Below are 21,375 nucleotides of genomic sequence, written 5' to 3'. Positions count from 1 at the left end.
TCTCCATTGTAAATAATTTCAAAGACTTTACACTCTGATTTCAGTTGTTTAGAGAGCATTTGTGTTTTGCAAGCTTCTTTCCTAAGTAGACTGTATCTGTTTCTGTTTTGCATGACTGAGAAAAACTTTAATAACTAAGTTAGAAAAAAAACCAAAAGCACAAGACAAAAGCTAGAATCAAAAAACCCTCAAACTCCTACCTCTGATTCACCAAAAACCACCACTAGAAAAAGTCAGCAGGAAGAACCCTGCAGAGAGAGTTCTGGAACACTGAACGTGTGCTGTACACTTAATACAGACTTCATGAACTGCACCATCCTTCAGAAAGCCCCAACTGACCAGACAACATAGTCAGAAAAATCAAGAAATAAGGCACACACCTTTCGTTTCAATGTTGGCTTGGTGAGAACAGGTGGAGAGCTTGATCGAGGACTCAGAGGTTCATCATCTTCCTCTTCACTACTCTCACTAAAACACCTCATAAGTGCCCTATCAGTATCACTGTAGCGCCGGGGTAATCTGTCGCAGTCCTCCGCAAATCTACATTTCAGTGGCTCTGTGTTCTTTTTCAATTGCCCCCTCCACCTTTCCATACCTTCACTGTGCTGCCGACGGGGAATTGCAGGTTTTTCACCTTTGCCATACTGTCCCTGGGAAGCTGCAGATTTTTCCTCATCTTCAGCATACCGGCCTCTTGAGGCTGGAGATTTCTCCTCACATTCACCACATCTTCCTTGCAAGGCCACTGACTTCTCCTCACAGTCACTGCACCGGCCTCGTGAGGCTGCTGATTTTTCCTCACATTCACTGCATCGCCCACTGGCAACTGCTGTTTTTTCCTCGGTGGGCAATGCTTGCTCCTTCTCACAAAAGGGCTCATGAAGTTTTTTGCTCTTGCGGTTCCATCGACCTCTTCGTGACGGCTGACTGTTTGCAGGAAGACTATCCAGGGGAAAAATGTGCTTGTTTGGTCGTGCAGAATTGGCTGGAGCAACAATGTCTGGCTTTTTTTCACTCTCAGTTGGTGAGTAAGGCTCTTGCTCTTTCTTCTCCCATGACATAGACTTTACCATCTGATTTAAATAAAAACAAATAAATTTCACACTTCCTATTTCAGCATAAATGTCTATCCTGAATTTGATTCCACAAAAGTGTTTGAGCAAAAAGTCAGAAAAGTTTAACAAAAGTGACTTCTAAAAACCTGGGATTACAAAAAAGATTAGACCTTTAAGAGATTCATGTAGTGCTACTTGCTACTCCTTTCCTCACAGGTGATAATATACCTCACTTAGCTTCCCAACAGGTCACTTCAGTCAGCCATTCAGTGGTGTGCCAGAATGCTAACTTTACCTTCCTACATTCCAACACAGTATTTGTGCAATCTTCAGGAAAAAAGTGAGAAAAACTTGAGGCTGTTTTTCCATTAAAATGCACAATTAGTTTAATGTCAATACAGTAACAGCAGATAATTTGCCTCTTAGTATTCTACTTAGCGCTCACCACCTGATGCAACAGTGCAATCACTTCACGGATTGCTCTCTAGATTATGCCTTGATGTTTTCTCTAATTTTATTTTCTAATCTGAAACTATAAAGATACATAAACTAACCATGACTGCATTGCTTTTTATGATTACAACAAATGTGCAATCTTCACATTTGAAATTTTGTTGGCACTGCCTCCAAAAGCATAAAGTATAAACTACATGCCACACAGAAATAAGAGATTCACTCTTACACTGGTCTCCGGATCCTTTCCTTTCTGTTTTTGTTGCTCTTCATTTTCCCCATCCTCTGTTTCCTCTTCTTCATCTTCAGAGACAACTGAGTTGGAAACTATAACAGGTGTCCAACGCAGACATTCTGCATCCACATCAATAGGTCGGACATTAGTTCTAAGCTTTGCCATGTGTTCCTGGATAAGCTTCTCACGACGAATGATCACAAATCTGAACAGCAATAATACTCTGATCAATAGCAGGTGACAAACTGTACATGTTGTCACATGAAACAGATATACTACAGAAAATACATTACTCTCAATCAGTGCTGTCACAAGTAACTTCAGATAGAGCAGAAACTCATTAAAATAGTACAATTTGCAGTACCATCTGACTACCAGAGAAAGCATTTCACAACTGCAAAAATGTTAAAAGTCTTTCCACTTCTTGTTAATGATGAAACCATTATTCTTCCACGGGTAACATTCAGCTGCAGAGTATCATTTTTATTACGGACAAGGGGTATGCCATTTGGGGAATGGGCAATATAAGGTGAAAGCTACTGGAGAGAAATCAAAGGATTGCTCAAGAAAAGTTTCACTACCATACTGCATTTTGTTTAAAGGTCTGAAAGAAGTATCACTGGTTAAAGGTGTACTGTGAGATCAGGACATAAAACTATTCTCAAATTTTCTGGCTAAGTTTCAACTTAAACACAATAGAATACAACCCCACTCACCAAACCGTTATGGTCTGAAACAAGACAAATTCCCAGTATTTCACCTGACTCAGCAGCTGAGTGAGCAGGCTACCTCTATTCTATAGCAACACACTTCAACTCTCCCAGTGATCCATCCCAGTCTTCAAGCATTCCATGTTAATCCACACAGTTTATGGTATTTTTGAGACGTAGAGAAAAGGAGGGAAACAACTGTCTGCTCATTGACTTAAAATAAGGAGCAGATCTGCCTCTAGAGAAGGGAAATTGCTGTTCTTTGCTCTATTTGTGAGTGTATTAGATTGATTTGGCTGAGGGATCCCAAGAAAACATAACCAGGAAACCAACTTGCTCTCTCTCACAGCAGTAAATTACTCGAAATTCCACATCCGCAGTGCTACACAGCTGGACATCTGAGCCAGCTTTGGTACTGAATGATTCTTGCATTGCACATGAGTACCACAGTCTCAATATTTGGACAATGAAGTCTTTAGCAAAATCAAGCTTATTAGATGTGACATATCTTCCATCACCATTAAATTTCAATGAAATACATCAGAAGGTATTTGGGATTACAATGAGACTTCTGTACTCACTGATCACTACGGAAGTCAAGCATTCGTAGGTGATGCAGAGTGGAAGTGATATCTTGAGGGCAGATTCCAGTCAGCTTACTCAATTTCTTGATGCTTAATTGCTTGTCACGTTGATGATAAAGGCACTCCAATATTACACTTTTCCAATAAGCCATATATGACAGGCGCCCCAGGTCTGACAGAGGCTTCTCTGGTGATCCTGCTTGACCCTCACGCTTTGAAAGCAGATAGCCTAAAGATACACAAGAAAAAAGTTTCAAAATATTAGCTTCTGTTTCCACCCTGACTTCTACAAAGGCCTCATATAATAGCTTAGTGCTGCCTACAAGATGTAGACAACAACTGTGAAGGATACTTCGAGTTGTCGGGCCAATTTTTTATTTGCTTGTTTAAAATCCTGTTATTCAGTGATCGAGTATGAGATTTCTGAACTCTGCTGCCATCAGACACTGACTATAGGTAATGCCACGAGATGGCAGCAGGTGCCTACCTAGAAACTACGCCAAGCCTGAAGCACAATTGCAATAGCAATTTTAGAAATGACAAAGGAAAAACACACTCTTAAAACTAATATGACTGATAATTTTCTTGGAAATTCTCTACTGTCAAACTTCAGGACCATACTGGAGAGTATCAAGCTCTATTTGCAGAGATTTCATCAATTTAAGACTGATACATTGCACAGTTTCAATAAAGGTTGAGAGGTTATAGTCTATCCAGTGAGACAAAGGGGGATGGATGGAGAAGATGACAAATATGCTTTCTCCCTTCTGTTCTACCATAACCTGCATTTGTTGATTTCTCAAGACATCCTTGAGTTCTTTCACTTCACCAGTATTTTCAGGAGAACAAAAACTTATCTACAAAAGATATCATTCTGATATAATTCTACCAGTAGAGTTTTCCTCTGAACATGAACTCCAATATTTGTATGCCCACAGGGAGGAGGGGCTGTATTAAATTGCCCTAGGCATATTAAACAATGTATAGTTACAGGAGAAGTTTCCCATGACATTACTGAGATACATGTACAAATCTCAGAATTATCCGAGTATTCAGAGCTTAAGTATCAGAGCAATAAAACCAAACAAAGTTAAATTAAAATTTAAGACACTTCTGCGTAAGACACTCATTCACCTAATCAAGCTGCTGAAAATTTCCTCAGACCAGGCAGTCTTACAGCCAGCTCTCTGCACAAGGAACTATGTGAACAAGACAAGCTTTTCCTAAAATCACTATGCTGACACATGCCTTTAGTTTCTACCTTAAGTTGCTTACATAGAAAACATTGGTATTAAGGGAAAAATTATCAATTTGTCTTTAGAGCTGAAGTTCAGATGATTTTGTGAGCTTCAGAAGCCTTTGTCCTGAGATGTGTTTTATTTTGAAAAATACCCGCTTCTACTGTTAGTCCTTTAAAATATGAAAAGACAGTCTAAAAAAAAAATAAAGAAGAAGTTCCTTACTGAAGTCAATTAGGAACCTGCCATAGCCCTTACGCTGGTATTGTGGAAGAATCATTATACAGGAAACATTGTACTTTTGTTGGCAGTGTTTTTCCTGTAGGAAAATAAAAAAGCATCACATTAAAAAAACAGATCAGTGAGAAATAGTGTAAGTTGCTCTGTAAAAGTGCTTAAGTAGTACAGCAAAAAGTGAGATAGGACGCCACAGTCAGTTTTATAGGAACAATAATGCCAAGGAAAGACTTCAAAGAGACAATGTTAAAACTCTACCATCATTTCAGATAAAGAAAGCAAAAAGAATAAAAACTTGACATAACCTTCTGCTTAGATAGCATACAGTAAAGAACATGGGCTGCAGAGAAGATAATTTCTAAGAATAAATCTGAAGGCAGCTAAATTCATTGCGAAAGACTGCAATATTCCAGTGATTCTTTAAATGTTACAAGCACAACGTACCAAAATTCAGTCTCATATCTGCTGTTCTGAATACTAAAGAAAAAAAGCTTCAAATAAAACTATTTAAAAATAATTGAAATAATTAAGGATAAAAATCTTAAGGAAAGTCCCATCTGGAATTGTGGCCCTGTTCCCTCAAAAATAATAAAAGGCTTCAAATCAGGTGCCAAACTGCCAAATTTGTTTGAAAAACAATGCATATACAGAACAAAAGGTGAGATAAACAGAATTACCAGGCAGTTCTATCTCACAAACAGTACTACCCAATCTCCACCAAGAGCAGGAAGTAATTTGAAAAGTGTTTTTAACCACTAGCTGCAGTACAAGTTCCTTAGCAAGCACATGCTATTCAACATTACAGGAAACTTGGGTTTACTAACCAGTGATCTCCAAATGTAATATAAATAAAATCTGGTTACAACAGACGTTTATACCTGTATTACACAATTTATTATATAAAATGCAAGACCCTAAATTACAGCAATTTAAAGAATCCAAAGAAGCACTGCTCATCATACCAAACAATTCCTACCCAAATACTTACCTTGGAAAAGTAGCCAACAAGATGACAGCCCTTAACATCATTCTGTGTCAGCACATAGAAAAGAAATGGCTCCACATCATAATAGAGAGTCTTGTGATCCAAGAAGAGTTTAGCCAACAAGCACAAATTCTGGCAGTAGATAGTGCTGACATTGCCATCAACCTTAGAGACATGAGGAAAAGTGCTGTCACTCCATTTGCTGTTACACAAGGACAGGCTTCACCCAAGTATCCCCAAACGTCTGAAAGGCCTTAACATGAGAGAAGGCTTCTCTGTCACAGGTAGCATCTCAAAGGATGTAAAACATCCACAGAACAGAGGCTGTGATCAAGTCACTGTTACAATCAATAGCTTAAGAGACAACATAAAATTAATTTTCATAAAATAATTACAGAATTACAAATTCTGTAAAATAATTATAGAATTTTTACAAAGTGAGTCTTTTGTGTTTTACAGATGAATAATCTATACACAAGGTCAGCTCCTACTGGCTGCTTGCTTGTTGTTTTTCACTCTTGGAAACTCAGTGTTTCAAGAATGAAGATTTTTAGGACTATGAAAAAAAATTATCACATGATTAGGTGCTGAGGACCCTATTTTATAGATAAGAGTGAGCGGTTTCATTTTCTAACTTACCTCAAACACTGATATATTATTTTTTCTGTAAATTTCATTGGCTGGAGGATGAAACCAGCCACATTTTTTCATATGCTGTTGGAGAATAGTTCTGCTTTTCATATATTTTAGACAGAATTCACAAAGGTACAACTTCGGTAGCCTGTAAGCAAAGATACAGAAAGAACCGAGACTGAAGACAGAGACTTTTGTATAAATTTCCTCACTCCTGCCAATAAAGAACTTGATGAAAACAAATCGAATATACACTGACCTTGCGTGTGTGGTAATAAGGGCAAAACCGCCTTACCATAGTTAAAGTCGTGACACTTACTCGTTAACAAATGCATATTGAAAAATATGTGCCATTAAAGTCCTGCATAATTACATTTACATTATGAAGTTATGCCAGAAGAAACAGATAAAAATCCTAAGAAAAAATCCAGTAACCCTTCCCAATTTTGCACTAATGATGCTAGGATGGATGAGATAAATAGTTCCTATTTCCTTATTTTCCTCATTATCACAGATGACATCCCAGCTGTATGTACATACTCTTGAGTGATGGGTCACATCAGCACCTACCCATTTGCTTTAAAACTGTTTTACATACTACACTGACATGAACAACTGGAATGCAAGTATCCCAATGGATTTAACTCCATTTATATACTCTAGCTTGGGCTAGAGAATATAAATTCTAGATTTTGTACAGCTAGAATAATTTCTCATGACAGACCACATGTTCTTATTAAATGGCAGAATAAAGACTTCTACTTAATTTTCTTCCTCTAGCTATAGCCCTTACAAGTCATTCCTCTTTCTGAATAAAGTTCAAAGAGTTTGCAGTTCAGACAATTTGCAAAGTTCTTAAGGAAGAGAACAGCAAAGCAACTGTCTGTGCAGCACACCAGAAGTCTTTCAGACACCAAAACGCAGAAACCACCAGATTTCAATGCCTGCTGGAGTACAGCTTTTCCACAAACACTGAAGAAGAACAAAGAAAGTCTTACCTTGAGTATTCCTGTGGATACGGGGAGGAGTACCAGGTTTGGATTTCGTACTTGCCAAATTCGATAACCGAAGGGCAGCGGACTTGTGGATCAGGAGGTCCAGTCACCCCTACTTTCTATGCAAGGGGAAAAAACCCCAAGTTTCCATGAATTTCCAAGTGGAAGACTTAAGATTAAATAAATTAAAACATTTTTATCTACACAGTCCATCCTGCTCGAACTCACTGGTAATTAGGAAGATGCAGATATTGCTCCCTGACACTAAAAACCGGAACCAGTCACACCTCAAGCAACCATGTAATTCACAAAAAAGAAAGAATTAATAAACGTTACCATTTCATGTATCTCCACTACCATTCATGGTGTTGCATGTCATAATTTTAAATACAAAACAGTAGAAGGATAAGTTTAACACAGTCTTTTTTGAGTCTCATTGTAATTTTCTTTCTTGTTATTTCAATAGTGAAGAACAGAAACATAAACTGCTCCTAAGGTTAAAAACTAGAATATGTGAGTATTTAACATCACACATTAGTGTCTTCCAGCTCTGAGACTAGATGGAGTACTGTCAATGTAGCAGCTACTAAACCAATATTCAGGATGCAGTTACCTGCTGCTTAATATCACAAGTGCTGAAGAATTAAAGAAAAACCTCACATTTATTAGAAGAAGAAAAAAAATAGAAAACAGAGCATTTTAAACTACTTATACAACCTTTTTTCCCCTGTCCCTCTGACATTTTTATAGCAACTAAAAATAAGGATACTAAAACCTCTACTTTAGAAGAAAACAAATGCTTTCTCAACTCCTGAAGATTTTATCTCAAGTATTGCTACTTGCATTATAGTACGAACCGCCTGGACTGAAGTTACTCACAAATGCAAGCACTTTATGCAGGAGGTCAGTAACTAATGTGAAGTGTACCAGTGAATTACCTATATGCTCACAGAATGAGACAGCTATAACCCAGGACAATGGGTTAATGTTTGAAAGGTAACATTCCAAATTAACATCTTTCTAAGCTTCCTAAGTGGGACTGGTATCAGCAAAAGTCACCACAGGATCCCATCCTAGGCATCCATATTTTGTGGAGCTGTAGATGAAAAGGAACAGCAGCCTCTATCGGTAAACATCTATCAATGTGTACACAGACACAAACAGCAATGCTCTATCCTGTTCCATAAGGAGCTAAAGTATCTAGAAAAAGAATGCTTTAACTACTCAGAGACTCTATGTGACCCATGCTGCTAGCAAACCATCCCATATTTTATTGTTTCCATAGTCCACATTTTACCAGCTATTTACCAGCTATTTTAGTTCTGAGAGGACTAAAGCCACAGCACTCAAGATTTTTAGCCACCTTAACCTCTTACAGTCTTATGCTCACTTTTATAGTATCCTTCAGCTCGAGTTCTCCATTACTCTCAGAATGGAGAGTAATGAATACAGAAATGAAACACATTAGCTTCTGTGACAGACAGACTCATCTGAAGTCTGTATTTCTTGTTGTTATTTTGTTGTTAGAGTGGTGGTTTTAGATCCATTTAAATTTCTTTTACGGACTTGGTTCGTTTCAGTGCCAGACACTGAAAATTTAACTCTACCTGCAGTGCTTGTTCCTGAATATCTCGAAACAACTCCATGTCTTTTTCATTTAAGACATCCTGGCTTCCAAAAAAACGCTCCTCAGTTTCTTGTTTTCCGTCCCAGCCATCCTGATTGTCTGTAAATGAGAGAGAAAATTTTCTTCGCCTACATTTACAAAAAAAGTATTTGCTTTTAGTGCAGTGACATAAAACATCTGGCTGTATTCACATATTGTGCCAGGTTTTATTGATGGGATTTTCTATTCAGATTTGGGACCACAAAGGAAGAACAGGTTATAGATTTGGGACCATACAAGTAGTACTGTGCTATATTTAAGCAAGTCCAAATGTCGCCATCTAGATATTCATAGCACCATGAAGGCATAAATGGCTTACCACTAAGCCTGTTTTTCACAAACAAGGATTACAACCATCTAAATACCTTATCTAGTAAGACCAAAACCAGGACACCTACATTCATCACCTTAGAAACACCTCTTCAACAAAAACAAACAGACAAACCTGAACAAAAAACCCAATAAACCCTCTAGACACTTCACCTTACTCCCAAAGCATTAAGTCACATTGCTGTTCTTCCAGCACCAGCAAGGTTAATGCAGGTAACTATTCTAAAGCTGTAAGCATAGTATTTTATTGTGGAGTATCTCCCACTGCCTGCTTAGGAACAATCCAGAGCCATTCGACAAAACTGCAAATATCTGAAGACAGAAATTAAATAAATGTCCAGGCATAGATAATACCTTAAGCTAGAAAAGCAAAAAAAACCAAGGTAAGCAGAACTGCATTACAAAGGGAAGGGACAGTTTTCCAAAAGAAGATGCCAAGCCACACAAACGTGCTCCCCTATGGTTGAGAAAATTAAGAAATATTTGCCTGCATCCATAGATTGGAAACTCATGGGTCTGTTGGACTGGTTTGAGTTATCTACTCTCCGTTTCGTACTTCTACCTTGCTGCTCTTAATTTTCATGAACCACTGCCTATGTTATTTCTTTCAAATGTGACATTATTTAGCCCATTTCCTACGCTGTCTGCAAATGCCTCCTTACCAATGGGCATTCTACCTCACTATAATAATTTTACCCCTCATGACACCTTGCCATCATATACAAAGAGGCTAAGGTCTCTAGGATCACTTCCTTTTTCCAGCTCATATTTTATCTCAATGCACTATAGATAAGTGCATCCCAGTGTTACCATTCAGCTCAAAGTTTCCAGCCTCTACCAATTCCAGTCACTTTAACATCCTAGCCCTTGAACATTTGCTTGGTATACAGGATATTTACATTGGCGGGGTGAAAAATCTTTACCTGTGGGCCATTCTGAAGTGCTAGATTTCCTGGTACCCTTTTTCCTGATCCTATACTGCTGAGAATAGTCTACCACTTCTCCTCGAGCTTTTCGTCCATCAGGGGAGGGAGTGAAGAATTTAGTAAGGCCATCTATAAGCCCTTTGGTTTTCTTGTTAAACTTCAAGGTGTTGCTACCATCTCTGCAGAAGTCCAAGACATCCGTCTGTTCCATGTATCCTCCTTCTGATGATGCTGACTGGCTGGACAGAGCCATCTTACGCTTCCGACCCCGACCAGGACCAGTGCGAACTTTGCTGAAAGGACCTTTTGATCTAAAGGATGAGAAGGGGAAAGATAACGTCAGAACATGTGGTAAGACAGCCTACCATCTTCTCTAACAGATTTATTAACCATACAGAATGTGAAGCTGAAGAACTTAATAATACAGGAGTCATCAAAAGTCTGTGTACCCTAGAGGAGACAGGATTTAAACATTTCAGTAGACTATTTTTCTCTACATTGAACATGATGTCAAACTAATTTGAGTATAAACAATAGCTTTCCACCAAATTTAACACATTAAATAGTAGGTGGTGCTACTGGTTAGAATCAACTGGTGGTCCATCTGTCTTTTTCAGCTGATCTGATGTCCAAAAGTTATTCTTTTGAGATGCTCCTTCACTGTTTTGCATCCTGAAGAGTCTAGAGTGCTGCATCACAACCAATACTGGATAGCCATCTTAGTTCAAGGAAATTGCTTTGGCTGAACAGTTATCCAACAAATTCCTGTCCATCCAATTCCCTGACAACTAGCTAGATGCCCCACAACAACCATGACAAGGCTACAGCAACACAATCTGTCTCAGCACAGTAGAGTTCTCCACAAATACAGAAACATGTGGAATGGAAGCAGAAAGGGGCCAAGTATTTTCTGGCAGCAGTGTCAGATTAAATGTATGTCAAACAATCTCCTACGCTTTAATGTGATTACTGAATTTCTTTAAACAACAGAAAGGATTATTGGAAAATTCAAAGGCTGGAAGAAGGATCTATCCAGCAAAAGATATGAAGATACATGAACAAAATTTGTCTACAACTATAAGAAATAGATAAAATTAAATAGTAAATTACTACAAAGAGTAAAAAATCTTGGTCAAAAGAAGTACTAAGGTTACTTCCAGTCTTTCACAGCCCTTTTCAGCAAATCTGTAATGAACAGCTCTTAACTGTAAAAGAAAACGTCCCACAAAGTAGACTAGAGACTTCAGAAGTACCCACTGTCCTACAGAATCTCACATCTTACTCTTCTTTGTAGAGACTTACGTTGTATTTTGATTCTTTAACCTGTTTTTGGGACGTCCTATCGGGTTAGCATAGCGTCTTTTTATCTGTGCTGCCTTCTTCTGTAAAAGTTTTCTTCCTTTCTTCCGTGGTCGACATATTTGACATATCCACATACCTATAAGACAAAAGTCCCCATCATTGAATGCAAGAGACATCTATATAGGACAAAAAGGAGAAATACAGTCCACAGGCCTTCTGAGATTAAGGGTAGGAACAGTACCAAAGGCACTGATTATCACATATACATGTAAGAAGAATTATGCATATGCTTCAATAATCTAAGTTCAAGTCCTGTTAATATTCCCCAGTGCCCAAAGAGTTCCAAACACAAAGGAAATGTCCTTAATTGGCAGTACATCATCAGAAAACCCTTATTTAATAGTTAATTAGCCCATTATCTGCTTACAACTATACTACTTCCAACTATGATATACAAAAGTTTTCTTCTAACTACCAAGGAAGAATCTTCCATAGATAATCTGCTTTCTGATTGGAAAGAAAAGTTCATTTGTCCAGAATATTCTACTGTCCAAACGGATATCACTCCAAAAACATAGGAGTCATCTCTTTCTTTTGTACTAGGCTATTCATGCAAATGAAAGCTGATTATCTCAATCTGTAGGGATCACTTCTATTCCTTCGAACCTCAAGAATTTCCTTTTCAAAACCCTTCACAGAGACTAATGTACACAAAACAGGAGATAGTGAAAAAACCTATATGTGAAGTTCTGACGCTTCTTTGGTTTCTAATACCTGAAAGGTAATTCCATACAAAAATGAGCTAAATGTAGCTAAAAGAGGACCAAATAAGTGGAAGCACTGCCTCTCCACTGATCTCTTCCAATACCATCTTAAATTATCCTTTTCACCTCACCTTTTGGCATCCTGGTAAGAGGCGGATCACAACATTCCATGTGAAAACCACGGTCACAGGAGTCACAAAATAGCATGTTATCCTGTTGAAGACAGATAATCTCTCTTTATATGTGCATCAGCATCAAGCCCTCCATTAATTTGTCACCATTTCAGAGAACAGGCACACTGTTTTTACCTACGGACAATTCAAGGTATTTCACAGGTCTCAGAAAGACTACTAGACTATAATAAAAGCTACAGATATTTGCCTCTAAAGTAATTTCATTTTGCAGTTTAACAGCCACAAAACTGGTGTCATTTTCATTCAATCCGTACTCCATGATACTCACAGCATTTTTTCCTTGATCTCTACAGGAACTGCATGTTTTGCATTCAATACACTGCCATCGCAAGGCTTTCACTCGAACTGTCAGCTCTGGAGAGAACTTCAAACAGGACGGGTGACCTAGAGAAAAAAGAGAAAATTTTACTGGTAAAATCACTGTACTTCTGTAGATAGCTCACAGAGAGACTACTTTATCAATTATGTACTCCCATGCAGAATTTTGGTTATCCAGATACTCCTATTTTTAGGTCCTTCTAGTTTTACCTACTTATAACACAAACCAATGCCCTAGATAGCAAATGGCATGCCCACATACAGAAGAACCCAAAGATAATTCTTCATAACTGAATTGAGAAACATGGTGAAACGGATCTTCATTGCCACATGTAAAAAAAACCTCCCAGGAGCCAAATGAATTATTTGTGCTAGGTTAACTTAAGCTGTCTCCCCCTCTAGAAGCCTAAGATTCAGCTGAACTAACTGTATTGTATGCCACAGAAACATATTCCTCGCGTCTGGGTCAGCAGGAGTGACTACACTAGAGTTCTCTGTCTTAAGTGGCAAGATTCTTACTAGATGCATACTCCCTCTGTGCACAGGGCAGCACCAGGCAGTGTACAAGCTCTTCTGTCTCAAGGGAAGGGGGTAACACCAGCAGCCCTGTAAATGGTCACCTACCACTGTTGCCACAGTCAGCACAAGAGATGAGCTCTTCAGGTTTCTTCTCCCGATTTTGCTCTTTTGTACCAAGGCAGAAACTGCAAATTGGAATTGGTTCAGCAACCGGCTGTGAGGAAAACAGACAGTTAGAGTACTGGGTATCTCAAGGGAGCAAACTGTAATACACAAAATGACACAGATGTTTATGTATCACATAAACATGATGTAACACACATCATGTCTCAAAGATTTTACCTGGTTCTCACATTCAATACAGCGCTAACTGAAAAGAAGTTAGTACTACAAAGTACAGAAACTGTACAACTATTAACACTGTAATGAAAAACTATAAAATCTTCCTGCAGAAAATTATGTGAGTATGCTATTTAGAAATCACAAGCCATGACCGGACTCCAGGTGCCAGACAGCTAGCTGCTTCCAGTCAGTATCAGGTTCACTGGAGAAAAAAACCTCGTGTATGAAGGGTCAGTCAGTGTTTTAATCTCTTTGGAATCAAGATTTCAGGAATCACTTTTACCTTCTGCCTTTTGAAAGGAAAGCTGTAACACTCATGCAACTTTTCAGGGGAGAAATAAAATTATGTCATGTATCCTCTGCAGGAAGTTCATGAGCAATTTATTTCACCAAAGAGAGTTTTATAGACAGTGAACAGCCTAAGACAATCAGTCGTTCTTTTCTATTCTAGCCGGTATTTGTACATACCCTGTTTATCCCCACAGTCCTTCAAATTTGGAAGCCCACGTGTAAACACTGTCCAGGTTTGGAAGAACCAGATTAAAGACTATCCTTCACAGCTTCAATTACCACCCCTGGCAAGCTGTAAGCAAATACTTTACCACATTTTAAAAAAACCTCAAAACATTTACAGTTTGGGGGAAGGCTCTACTAGCGTTCAAAATGTTTTAGAGTAATTAATTAAATTGGAACAATTTTGAATGTGGAGATCAGGCTACTCTTCCAAACCTTCTGTGTGAGACTATTATGCTAAGCACGGAGAGATTTCACTGCTGCTGTGTTTGTTCAGCAAAGAACATCCTGGCAAGTGAAAAATGCAAGCACACAATGAAAGATTCGTGAAAACAAGACTGGAAGCAGGCAGCTCAGTTTCATACTGCAAATTTTTGGCAGACATTCAACTCCTTCTGCTGTTTTGCTTGCAAGTACATCTATCTGTGTGATGTCACCAGATTCAGTGAGGGAGGGAGCCAGAACAAATTGGACTGACAGTGTCTTACAGCCTGCCAGCCTCTCAGCACATGTTGTTACTATACAAAGGGTTTCTAGAAACCAAATGTGCCTTAAAGATTCACAGACTGTATGCTCTCCTAAAGCCTACTAAGGAGAAATGCCTATGGAGGAAGTGTGTGTGCGTAGTAATTTTACAATAGCAGTTTTGGCCAACCCATCTGCTTTGTAGTCTTCTTAATTTAGGAAAAGTGAGGTTAGGAAAAGTCTCAAAACTCACAGTCAAGTTTGCAGGCCACGACGTCACAATGGTCACTTGCCAGTAATGTTAAAGCACTTTACAGATGTTTTAATACCATCTGGAGTTCACTAGATACCAGGACTATCTTTGTCCCATATTCACATATATGCTTCTGGTAGTGATTGTGGTTGGAATCGGGTGGGTATAGAATTTAAACCAGCATAAAAAGAAACATATACACTCACACCAACTTTTTTTTTTTTGCTTTGCCCTTTAAGAACCCCTGAATGTGAGCCTCCTAGAAGCAATGGTAGATAGCTTCTGAGAATTTACACTAGATAATGTTTTTTTGTGTGTCTGTTTTTAAGCAAGTGACAAATCACTCCTCCTTCCTTCACATAGCCCATTCTGTTACAAAGATCTCCCTCAAAAGCTGTAGCTTCTGGCAAGAGCAGATGAACCAGAAAAGACAGAGGGAAAGTACAACCTACACCACATGGAAAAAATTATTTAAAACATGAGAAAACATGTTTCAGTGAGCATGGCATCACAGACTTCCACAACTGCAAAAGAAAAACACACTGCTCGAATCAAGAGCAAGCTAAATTCTTAATTCTTTTCACTGAAAAAGAACCTTGAATTCCACAATACTTAGATTGTCACAAAAAATAAGGAACTTCAATATTGACTTTGATTTCTAGGAATAACAAGTTACTTTGGTGATCAGTTTTTTTGTTAAAATCTAAGTAATGCCTGTGTGTAGAGGTAATTGTTCTGTCTTTAAATACTGTACACTGCTTACTTCAAGATTAGCAGCATCCCTAAAAGAATGGAAAATACTTCAGTTAGAAAACAGAAAAAAAGTATTTAACAGAATGCAGAGCCCCACATCAACATGATACCAGAGAAGACACAAAAGGAACTGTCAATAAGAGCATTTCATGCACATTAAAGATCTCTACCTGATTCAAGGCTGCTACTTGTAGTTTACCAAGGATATCCACACAAGTTTAACTGGGAGACCAAATCCTACTCAGTTTTTAAAATTCTACCACCTTGAGCACAAAATGGAGAGAACAAAAGATACAATCTACACATATCAAAATTCACTGTTCAATGTAACACTCTTGACAGTAAGATTTAACAAAGTCCCATGTTCTTGATCAACAGTCGTTCTATGCCATTTTCTCTCCCTGCACTATCTGCAGACACAGACCACTCTCACATGAGCAGCCTTTTACAGCAAGTGTGGCAAAACCCCAAACACATGCAGATAAAACCTCTTCCAAATAGGTCTGTTGCTGAGAGACCACCCATACATAGGTATCCTGAATTTGCAAAGCCAGGTAAAGTCTGTGAGAACCCTCTGTGAGAAGCTGTTGTCTCTTTATCAACATGCTCCATCATCCACTCGCTTCTCTGTCTGACTAGCCTTTAAAGCTCTGTAGTAAATACAATTCCTTTATTAATCTAACTTCAGAGAGATGGTATTCCATATCTACTGGACAGAAAGGACTGACAACTGGGATCTGGCCAATACATTGGACTAGTCTCATGCTTTTTAATCCATTATCCTGTACTCAGCTTCTGCTGAAATTATGTCAGAGAACACTGTTAAAAAGAATTCCTCCACAGTAGTACCCATTGATCCAGGTACTCATCATAACATCTGATGTCCTCCTACAGTGACACGCTTTGCCTCTAAGTTATCATGACTCCAGACACTGCCAGTGCCACTTTTGGTACCATTCAGTCCCATTCCACACTAAATGCCTCAGTTCATAGCATCCATTCACAGTGTCCATGACAATGGTATTTAGGACCTGCTTAGATTCGCTCTATTTTTAAGAACTACTTCACCTGTTCACTAATCAAGTGAATAAAGATCAAAGTAATTTTTTTAACACTTGGGTTTCCAGAGTTACAGTGTACAGATGGTGGCCATCTGTTATCAACCACAAGGTTTTTTTAGACAGAACTACAGACTTCTTTTCCCCAGAACCAGCTGGAAGACAGTGAATCCTAATCCTCTTCCAGCTGGGAGCCCAAGCTTGAACAGCGCCCTTGGAGAGATGGGTGAGCTCTCAATATGCAATTACAGTGTTCTGGTTGCAGATCATTTATGTACTCCACCCCACACAAATCAACCCAAAGATAACCTCTTTACCAGTAATCAGACAGTTCTTTCATTTAAGACATGGAATTAACAATTACTAACTACAAACACACACAATATAGCAATAGTTATTGTATGCTTAAAGGCCTTCAAACCAACTATGATATCCTCAAAGCATATGAACTTTCTAAAAAAATACAAGAAGTTTGGCTTCATGTGAGCTTATGAGCGCACATTGGGATCTGGAACTACTATTGGAAAGAGGGAAGGCCTGAAGGATGCTGCATCTATAAAAGTCTACAGTTAAACTGATTGATAAGTATCAACAGATATAAATAGCAACACAAAACTAGGAAACAGACATGCCATAAGGAACATGCGAAACAGCAGCACTGGGAATCTGTTTTAAATATTACTCCTACTTTTCAGCCACAGAAGTTCCTCTCATTATTTTTTTTCAGGAAGCACTTCCAGAATTTTGGCTTTATAATCTCGCCTCTATTGCAGGATATTACTAAGATATTTACTAAAAGGTTGCTGCAGCCATAGCCAGTTTTAACTGACATAAAAGACAGTTTCAAGGACAGTGCAAATGGATATCAAACAATACCACCTATATTTTCCTTCTAATTGAGGAAGAAACAGTCCTACTGTTGTCCTGAGATCAAATTTCAGATGCTCTGGAAACTTCCAACACGTATAGCAATTATTTCCACTTCTTCTTCAGTTAGCTGATATGTTACTGTTGTTTTTTTTAAATAATAATGATTTTACAAAGGTTCTTTTTGTAATAAGTGCAGCAAAACAAAAGCAGAGCATCTTTAAGGCATCCAGCCTTAAGGCCTGCAACTTACTACAGCTTAAGTTCGTCACGATGGTGTGCACTAGGAAAGAGCTCTTTGCTCTTAAACAGTATTAAATACTACTGTGTTGTAGTAGTCTCTCAAAGTAATGCAGTATTTATTGCATTGTAGCAATACTATATTAACTGTTGAACAGTTGTGCTGGTTTTTGCTGAGATCATGTTAATTCTTCTAGTAGCTGGCATGGCACTGTGTTTTGCAGGATGAGAATACTTTGGATAACTTATTGATGTTCCAGTTGCTGCCAAGCAGGGCTTGCACCAAGTCAAGGACATTTTAGCTTCTCACCCCACCCACAGTGAGGAGGCTGGCAGGCACAGGATGCTGGGATGGGACACAGCTGGGACAGCTGACCCAGCCTGCCCAAAGATATATTCTAGACCATATGGTGTCACGCTCAGTACATAAACTGGGGAGAAGCTGTCTGGGGGCTGCTGCTGGGGGACTGTCAGGCCATCAGTTAGCAGGTGGGAGGTTGAACTTTTTTGTTCATGTTACTGCCAAGGCTCTTCTAAGAATCAAGGAAAACATTGTCACAATGCTCCCAAAGAATCCGTACCAAGTATACTCCATTAAAGAAAAAAGGACAAGAGAAAAATCACTCTCAAGAATCCACTAAGTCAAGAAAATCACTACAGTACAGTACATTTTCTCCACCTGCATAAACTGGTTGAGATTTAACACAAAGCAGTCAAGTGAAGGTCATTGCACTGTCTGTATGGAAAAAATAAAACCAACCAAGAACAAACCGAAACAAAAAATAAACTGTCTTAAAAAAATCTAGAGAACAGGAACTTTGAGCTACCACTGACTTGCCAGTCAATGAATGCTGGCAGAACCTACATGTTTTAACATGGTATCTTCAAAATTACTTCAGAAAATAGTATGAAACTCCACCTGAGCTACAAAGCACAGAGATGGTACATGAAGAGCAGAAATCCAGGGTTAAACACAGACACAAAAACTCAGAAGAATTTATTGAAAGAATTCCTTGCAAAAATTATATTTTTCCAGAGAGACAAAAATAAATTTCAGACTAAATTCAGTACTTATAGTAGCTCATACTACCATTCACCACTCTGCTTTATAACATTTTAAGAAAAGCGCAGGGAACAATTCATCTCAGAGAATATCAAACTGTGTTTCAGCACACTACAAGAAAGCTGAATAGGCTACGACACGTACTATGTTAATAATTTGCACAGACACTATTATCCACTGTTACCAGCCACCTCATGTGCCAGGTTTGTTTATATCCAGTTTTCATAACATTTTACAGCTATGCTGACTTCATTATAGATAAAGTTGGAGACTTACATAGGAAACATTTGTAGACAGAACACTGGAATTTTCAGCATAGAAGTATTTCCTACTTTACACCAGCCCACAGCACAACACACTGACAAGTTAGTACCGTGTCCACTGTAAAGCTCTCACAGTTAAATCAGAACTTTAGAGAAACTTTACTGGTGATAAAGCAGCTGTGCAGATTTTATTTTCTTTAGGAAGAAGACTCCTACAGCAGTTTTAAATCTTCAAATCCTAATAGATCATTAAAGCATTTCTCGCCAGAGAGGGAAGCTGACTTCAAAAACCATGAGCAGGATACACTCAAAAAACTCATCCCTGAACAGGATATTTGTAACAACCAAAAATTACCCATTCTGATGAAAAATGTAACTCTTTAGGATAAAAAAAAAAATAATTTTCACATTTTAGATATTCTAGAGACAAGTAGTGCAAATGCATAAATCACTGGCAAATTGATCTTCAGTAAACAAAGACAAGCTTCTGTTTTACTCTGCATTCACAGCAACAGAAAGAATAAAAAGATATTGACTGTGTGTGAATTTCACTCCAACAACTTCATCTTGAGGTTAGAGTGCAGGATCAATGACCTTAGGAATGCAGAAGTATGACAGAAAGGAGGGGAAAACCACAAAAAATAAGAGAAAGCAACAGAAAAAAAATAATTCTGTTTTTTATAAAGAACACAAAGTCCCTGAGTGCTCTTTCCAGCATTTCCATGCTCTCTAGATCATAGAATGGTTTGGGTGGGCAAGCACCTTAAAAATCATCCAGTTTCAACCCCCTGCCATGGGTGAGAACGCCTTCCACTAAACCAGGTTTCTTCCTATTTCACAACAAAGAGGTTCTGGGACAGAAAGTTCTTTGCCCATTATACAGAAAGCCTGTAAGACAGCATTAGATAGCAATTGCTAATCAGCCCCTCATTATGTTACCTGAGTTCAAATAGAAAGAAGAAATGGCAGTCAAATAAAAATGTGAAAGTAAGAGTTCATCTCAAGTTGGCTTGGCAAATCCACCTCACCTTCAAGAGAGGTTACTTCCTTTGTTTTGCTGACACACCTACAGTAAGCCATAGCTGTTACCATACTTTGAGTTCCACTGCACAGAAGCGTTGTAAATTCCCCACAGGAGCTCATCTGCAATTTTCTGGTCCAAAGTACATATTACGATCCGTTGCATTTCCTAAATATGCATTAATAACTTCAAACACACCAGATTCAAGATCATTGGCCTCAAATTGCAACTCTGTATTGACACATTCCACTGATCACAAGAAAATGACCATGCAAAAAATGTCTTACCTTATCCTTTTCATGCGGAAGGAGACACACTGGAGGGAGACAGGAAAGAGACTCAAAACTCTCCTTCCCATCAGCATTAGTGGTTGCTTTAGTGTTGAGTTGGTACAGAGGTCCATCCTTAAGGAGCCTACCATGGCCAACAGCACGTTTGACAGCTAACCGTAATTGCTGGTGAAAAATGGAGGCAGCGCCACCTCCAAATAATGCAGACACATCTTTCTGACCTTTCAGAAAGCGCTCAATGTTCTTCAAGGATGAGCCACCAGACTCAGCCAAGCCCTCAATTGCCCGTTTAATAAGTTTATTCCAGTCCACATTTGGTTTACCATCCAACTTGCCATGATTCCGAGGCTTCGGAAGTGCTATCCTCCCAGGATTATCAGGATCCTTGTAGGAGTTGAGACCCTTATTGGAGACTTTTAGAATAGTTCCATCTTTAACACTCAGCTCTAACTGTTCCAGAACAGTTTTGCGGTCCAAACCATGTGAAGATGACACTGCATTGCATATCCTCTCCTCTGAAGGTCGCTGTTTTTGCTTCTTTACCTTTTTGATTGCCTCCAAAATCCACTCTGTATACAGCGGGTTGGCGAGTTTTACCATGGTGAAGAATTCTGTATATCCATAGAGTCGTTATCCTTTATCCTGATGCTGAATGAGTTTCAAATGATGAGAAAACAGATCCTCGAATGATGGGGACCAGCTAACCATAGCATACACGTTTTCTGTTCTGAATTAATCTTTCTTTCTCAAACATAATTTGTTTTCACACTGAAGAGAGGAAAACAAAACAATTAGAAACTTCTGTACCCTCTCCAATAAATCCCATAACGGCTTCACAGAAAGGTTTTCCACAAAGGTATAAAGATTTCAACATTATCTCACCTGAGCTTCTGGTCTCACAATCAAAAGAGCTCTAATGTTAGGCCTGGAAAAAAACAAGAGAAATATTTAAAATAAACAGTTATGAAGAAAAAAAAGGTAGCAGCCAATTATTTAAACACATAACAGAGTTTTAAGCCACTACAGTTCTGAAATACTGAAGTAATATTTCAGATTTTATCTTCACTACTAATAAAAGCATATTTTATCACTAAAATTACTCC

The 21,375-nt window shown here is 38.5% G+C and overlaps 1 protein-coding gene across 2 annotated transcripts in view; it reads right to left on the bottom strand.

The window, feature by feature from the left end:
* Positions 1-21,375, bottom strand: part of KAT6A (lysine acetyltransferase 6A) — a 29,156-nt gene that overhangs the window by 6,176 nt on the left and 1,605 nt on the right. Inside the window, exons 2-16 of one of the 2 annotated variants that reach the window (XM_083880576.1) lie at positions 21,155-21,197; positions 20,270-21,040; positions 13,250-13,358; positions 12,576-12,691; positions 12,245-12,326; positions 11,350-11,485; positions 10,045-10,358; positions 8,733-8,851; positions 7,129-7,244; positions 6,137-6,278; positions 5,501-5,662; positions 4,501-4,594; positions 3,035-3,266; positions 1,738-1,948; positions 381-1,073 (exon numbers count right to left, since the gene is read on the bottom strand). In XM_083880576.1, coding sequence (XP_083736702.1) covers positions 381-1,073; positions 1,738-1,948; positions 3,035-3,266; positions 4,501-4,594; positions 5,501-5,662; positions 6,137-6,278; positions 7,129-7,244; positions 8,733-8,851; positions 10,045-10,358; positions 11,350-11,485; positions 12,245-12,326; positions 12,576-12,691; positions 13,250-13,358; positions 20,270-20,872 — 3,129 coding nt within the window. In that variant the 5' untranslated portion in view covers positions 20,873-21,040; positions 21,155-21,197. The remainder of the gene's footprint in view (positions 1-380; positions 1,074-1,737; positions 1,949-3,034; positions 3,267-4,500; positions 4,595-5,500; positions 5,663-6,136; positions 6,279-7,128; positions 7,245-8,732; positions 8,852-10,044; positions 10,359-11,349; positions 11,486-12,244; positions 12,327-12,575; positions 12,692-13,249; positions 13,359-20,269; positions 21,041-21,154; positions 21,198-21,375) is intronic. The other variant, XM_083880577.1, reaches the window with a different exon arrangement.

This window comes from Zosterops lateralis, assembly GCF_965231275.1.
Source record: "Zosterops lateralis genome assembly, chromosome: 30".
NCBI classification, from domain to species: domain Eukaryota; kingdom Metazoa; phylum Chordata; class Aves; order Passeriformes; family Zosteropidae; genus Zosterops; species Zosterops lateralis.
This window is presented reverse-complemented; position numbering and strand designations above follow the sequence as displayed.